At 40.6% G+C, this 6,000-nt stretch overlaps 1 protein-coding gene across 1 annotated transcript in view; it reads right to left on the reverse strand.

The window, feature by feature from the left end:
- The window catches only part of MYL1 (myosin light chain 1), a 33,998-nt gene extending 31,984 nt beyond the window's left edge, over positions 1-2,014 (reverse strand). The window contains exon 1 of the mRNA XM_089477878.1: positions 1,755-2,014. Within this exon, the coding sequence (XP_089334004.1) occupies positions 1,755-1,871 (117 nt within the window). The 5' untranslated portion in view covers positions 1,872-2,014. The remainder of the gene's footprint in view (positions 1-1,754) is intronic.
- Positions 2,015-6,000: the final 3,986 nt, after the last annotated feature.

The following is a 6,000-nucleotide window of genomic DNA, read 5'->3' on the forward strand; positions in this document are numbered from 1 at the left end:
ACAGAATTCAATTTTTCAGATGATAAATATGCCATTAAGCATATTTATGTAAAGATAAATTAGCCAGAGCCATGAGAGTTGAAAACTCTATTTTCTCCTAATTAATTGGATACATGCAGCTATCAGACTAATGTAAATTACTTTAGCAGAAAATCCAGTTTGCATTCTTCTTCGGAACTCAGCATTCATGAAGTATAAGATCTAATCTAATTGCTAAAGGGAAAGGAGGAGAAAAATTGCCACAGCTTGCCCAACTGGAGTTCAATGTACTTTAAATTCAATTTTAGCCTTCCCCCCATATTATGAACCTACCCTCCTTATGCAAATCTATCTATTCCAGTGCCTCTGTTGTATGAAGTTTAAATTTTAGGCAGAATCTTCCTTAGATTCTACTCTGGCACCAGTGTGGGTTGATTTTTCAGACCCTGATAATTCAGTCTAACAAGCTTTAGGTGAAGGTCAGTTTGCAGTTTGAAGATTAGTTATGGATGACCACAGTCTTAAACCCATTTACAAGGCAGCATGTCCTGCTGAACCCAGGGACACTTTCGTCCAAGGAAACTTGCATAGGATTGCAAATGTAAGCCACCCTCATCCAATTAGCCTTCTTAGAATTCATTAGAGGGCCATCGTGGTTCAAATGAGCTGCTACCAAAATTCTTGCTACCCTTGCAAGATTCTCCACTCTTTGGCTCTCCATATTAGGTTGGATTTCTTAGGTAGAGTTTCCAAAATTGGTAACTTGATTAATCGAAGTGCCAGGTAGGTGGGGAATGACACTCTACTTAGAGTCACTCAGGGAATCTATCCAGCTGGGTCTTTCCCTCTGTCCTCATTCCACAGGCAGAGGACTTCCTAGCACATCGCTCCACATGCAGAACATTAGACAAAATACCAACTGTGCTGTATAAAGATTAAATTCAGCATGCAACAACTCCAAGGTACTGTACATTGAAAAGGCAATCAAACACACAAAAGGATTTTTGTTATGAGTTAAGCTAGGTTCACATCATAAAAACTTGCACATTGCGAACAACAAAGATGAACAGAGTAGGCACTGAAACATTTCACTGTGCTTCTAGTTACTGATCTCTCCTCCGCTAGCATCCAAATTTGCTCTAATCTTAAAACTGAGAGAAAAAGAAGGGGGTCGCTATTTTATTTTCATAGACAAGAAGTAAGGCAATGTATCTGGAAAGAATGGATCTTCAGCTGCTTATAACTGAATGTAATAAATTCATGATGGAACTTACAAAATAATGAATCCTCATTAAAAAGAAAAAAGGAGTTTGTTTTAATGCTATTATTCAATTAATTACACATTTGCAATGAATCCATTGTAAAATATTTGCTGTATCTCACAATGTAGGTGCATGTATACACATGCACATACACACACTTGAGAAAACAATATTTCAGGCCAGATTGAAACAGATTTAATACCAGATTTTAAAAAGATTAACACCACCTCTGGCTCTTAACTTATTACATGTCCAGACCAGCTACAGAAATAAAACATTGGCTGTGGCTTATAAAATAAAAACCAATCTAATTATTAAACATTTGGGATGGTGGGAATAATCCCAGCTTCACTAAAACCCATTCCACAAGCCATAAATAAATAAACCTATCCAAAACTTTTTCTTCCAGATTTGAATGAGAGATTGTCCCTGTACTCTGGGCTTTCTAGTTTGCTAGCTAGAGAGAGACAGAGAGGACTTTTCAGTGACCATACACAAGGTTCATCTCTTTACCTTAATGGTGGAAAGATCAATTGCTGGTTCCTTGGGCTTTGCTGGTTCTGGGGCTGGCGCTGGGGCAGGGGCTGGCGCCGGGGCAGCAGCTTTCTTGGCGTCTTTCTTTGGTGCCATTTCCTCTCTTTTTTTTTCCTTTTTAAAAGTTAAAAGGTGCCCCTAAAACTCCTACAAGAGATTCCTGGATGAGGAGCAGTGAGTGGTCAGGATGATCTACAGCCCAGTGCCTTGGAGGAAGACCCAGTGTGTTAAGCACCATAAGGGCATATATATATATTTCACTTAGTGCCCTAATACAATCTTGACACTTGCAGCTGGATTGGACAGTTTGCTAGTCAAGGGGGATGTCATTCTGAGACAGTCTATAAATGGAATATAAGGTGGTCAGAGCTTCGTCAGATTCAAGAGGACTTGAGTGTTCCCCCCCTTTCTTTAACAGCCTCCCATGCGTTTTTGTCACAGGTTAAAAAACAAGAGGGGGGAGGAAATATGACAAAGCCAGTTTAGGGTCTCTCCTTGCCATTCAAAGCCACGATTGATTGACACTTTTTTCTTGTCGGAATTACAGTTCTGTTGAAGTTATAAATCTTGTTTTCCACGTCTGTGTGTCATTATAGGAGGGGATAGAGTTTCCAGATGGAATTTGGACTTTAAGGGTTGGGAAATGAGCCTGACTTTCCATCCATGCCCCCTCCTGGCCCTTTCCTTCACACCATGTCCCCACCACCTTCTTTTACTCCTCCTCTATTTCCTCCCTTTGCAAGAAGAAAGTGTTGATCCAGCAGAGTTGCAGGGGAGTGTTTAAAAATAAAAGGCGACGTATATGGAAAGCCCATCCAGCTTTCAGTCACAGCACCTTTCTCTCTCCCTCGGCAGTCCCAGAATCTTCCATCTGTTCTTATTCATCCCTTAATAAGCATACAGTCTTCAGTAAAGCTGTATGTAAAAGCCAAAAGCTCTTCCCCTAATCCAATTTCACGTATTGTTGGCTGACATAACCAAGCTCGATTTATAAAAGAGACAGACAGGCCACCTAAGAAATTTTTCCCCAGGGAAAACTGGAGATGTTCCCCTCCTCTCTGTAAAACAAATGAGCTCTCAATCAAGGGCAGGATTTGTGTTTATTGTCTCTAATTTAATTGCTCGGCTCCTGTCTCATATTTATCTGTCCTCACTTTCAGGCTCACAGACAGGGAGACCTTTCCTTCCTTGTCATGCCCTCCCATTCCTTTCCAGAGCAGACAAGTCTTTAAGCTTTGATAAATCCCTTCTCGCTTTCAGAAGGGAGAAGGAGTTCTCACTGCTAATGAAGCCCATGTTCAGTTTTGTACTACTGCAATAGGTGACTTTCTGAACACTTTAGCAACAGAGATTGTTGGTTTATTCTGCTCAATGACCAGAATAATATTTAAACAAACTTCAGACTCCTGAGGTTGAGTTTAATAAACTCAGAACCATCAATAAAGTTATTATTTACAGACTTAGAGGATACAGGCTTCAGCGATTTTAGAAATTACCTAAAATTCTTATTAAAATTGAAATAGTTTTCATTTGGATAACCAGATCATTACCAGAAGTCAACTGTCTTCCCAGGATATTTTCTTGATTTCATATGAGTTATTTGCCCAGAGGGATTTGCCACATCAGATTTAAGTGTACAACAAAATTATTAAGTATGGATTCCAGGTGGTGATAAGACAGAGCGAAGCATAACTAATATCTGTTGCTTTGTGTCTTCACATTAATCCCAATTTACAATGATCCCATCCTAGGGTTTCTCGGCAAGATTTATTCAGAGCTGGTTTACCATTACCTTCCTCTCAAGCTGAGAGTGTGTGGCTTGCCCAAGGCCACCCAGCAGACTTCCATGGCTCAATGGGGATTTGAACACTGGTCTCCCAAAGTCCTAGTTCAAGGCTCAACCACTACACCATGCTGGCTCTCAAGGATTAACCAGCATAAGAAAATATATTATTTAAAAGTTGACACAATATTGAAAGTTGTAAAAGTAGCATCAAGAGCTATAAGTATGTATAGAGGCAGAGACTACCAGTTAAATCTTACTGTGTCTATTCAGATATAAGTCCCATTGGATTCAATGGGATGTCCTCACAAGTAAGTGTATATTGTATTGTAGCCTAAATAAGGTAGCATTTCTCCTGGAGCTTCTCCCTACTCAAGGAAGCAATGCAGTGCTGGGCAGTCTGTGGCCTTCCTGGGCCTGAATCCAACATGATGTTGACTCTAAAGCACTAGTGCAACATGGATTTCCTTCCCTTCCCTTTCCCCCAAGCTCTCTGCAGCTCTAGACAAGTTCACAGCCCTCCAGAACTGGCTTTAGGAGTGCTTGGGGGCAACAGTGGGACCAGGGGATCACCCTTCCCATTTCCCCTGAATTATGCTCTTGTGGTGGCTGTTGGTATCTATGCCATTAGATCTGCTCTGCATTTCATCACCCAAATAGGTTCAGCATTCAGAGAGCGCCTTTTAAGCTTTGGTCTAAAGCCCAGAATGAATTCGCTACATAACTGATTGCACCCATCTTGTACAATATCGCTAACTGTTGTGCTGGGGTGTGTGTGTGTGTGTGTTAATGATCTTGTATATATTTTAACTTGGTTTAATTTTTTTCTGATAGTTTGATTGTGTTTTAACTTGATATTTTAAACATCTGTTTAATGTAAGCCACTTTGAGTCCCAATCTGGGGGAAACACAAAATAGAATATAGTAATAAGAACAACAACAACACATTGTTCCACTAGTGGAGGTCCAGTAATGAATACTGCCCCAGATGTTGATAACAACTACTATTTCCATCATTTTTCATCACTGAGTAGGTTGATAGGGACTGGCATCCAGCAACACCTGGAGGCCCATGGGCTCCCCCATCCTGATGTAAAATGATGAAATAATACTATTAACTGGATGATGATAGTAGATACAGCTTGCCCCTAGTCCTCGGATCTCTACCGTTGGGAAAAATGCTGTCAGGATTGCCAGCTATATGTTTGACTATCCAGTTAACATGCTATGCTTCTCCAAGCACAAATGTCTTCCTATAATGTTGTCAACTCTCTCCATTGCACTAAAGCACGTTATGTAGCCTCACACAGGTGTCACATACAGATACACTCTTTTGGATTAAACTTAATATAGTGCACTCAGCAAAGTTGAAGGCAGAAGGAAAAGAGGAAGACCACATTACAGGTGGATAGAATCAATCTTTTCGCAGGACCTGAGCTTTTAATTTTGAAGGTCTTTCATTCTTAAGATTGCTACAAGTCGACGTTGACCTGATGGCAAAGAGCAACAATATCAACAAAGTATATGCCCATAGTCTATTAAATCAGGGGCATTAGAGCTATTAGATGTACCAATAAGACTTATAAGATTTATTTAATTTGTGCAATCTGTTTTGCTTTCAACATGTCACAAAACTGTAGCTCTGACTGACATCCTGTTAGAGACATACTTGCATCACAACGAAGATTATGCCTGTGTATGCCCTGTTTTGGTTGGGTGAGGTGTGGGCATTCATCCCTTCCATCCCACATGCTCTTTCCCTCAGCCACCTACTCTTGGGCTCCTCTCTTTATAACCATTTGGTGGGCAGGAAGGACAAGGAGAAGATGAGGGGCAGCCAGGCACCACCCATCTCCATTCCTGCTGCTGTCTTTAGGAATGGAGCCAGCTGAGGGAATGGCCATGGGAAGGGGTACCCAGCCTCACAAAAGATAGATTGAGGGTAACTGTGCCTGCTGCTGATTTATGTTCTGCCAGCATAATGCAGAATGTGGGCCTTTTATTTTGCAGAAAATCAATAAACTTAGAATCATAGAGTTGGAAGAGACCACAAGGGCCATCCAGTCCAAGCCCCTGCCATGCAGAAAGGTAGACATTTTTGGTAGAATTGGTGATGGGTTTGAAAAAGCTAAATACCAGAAAAAGCCAATTCGAGTTCTTCCCCACCTCTTCAGGAGCTCATTCCACATCAACATATAAAATAATGTTTAGAGCATATGATTCAACTTGAATCAATAAAATAAAAGATGTTCAAGTTACAGCAGCAATGCAATTAGATTATCACATATGAAGGGAGGGAAGGAGGGTGAGCTTGACTTTAGCTGTTAGATAATATTTGCTTAATAGGGTAAGCCACAATGGACCATGCCATCTAATCTGAGAAAGCAATTTCACACACAGAGAAAGTACCAAGTGCTAATTACAGTAACCTTTGTAACTGGT

Source organism: Sceloporus occidentalis, unplaced genomic scaffold, assembly GCF_023333645.1.
Source record: "Sceloporus occidentalis isolate IW3139 unplaced genomic scaffold, rSceOcc1.0.p SCAF_12, whole genome shotgun sequence".
NCBI classification, from domain to species: domain Eukaryota; kingdom Metazoa; phylum Chordata; class Lepidosauria; order Squamata; family Phrynosomatidae; genus Sceloporus; species Sceloporus occidentalis.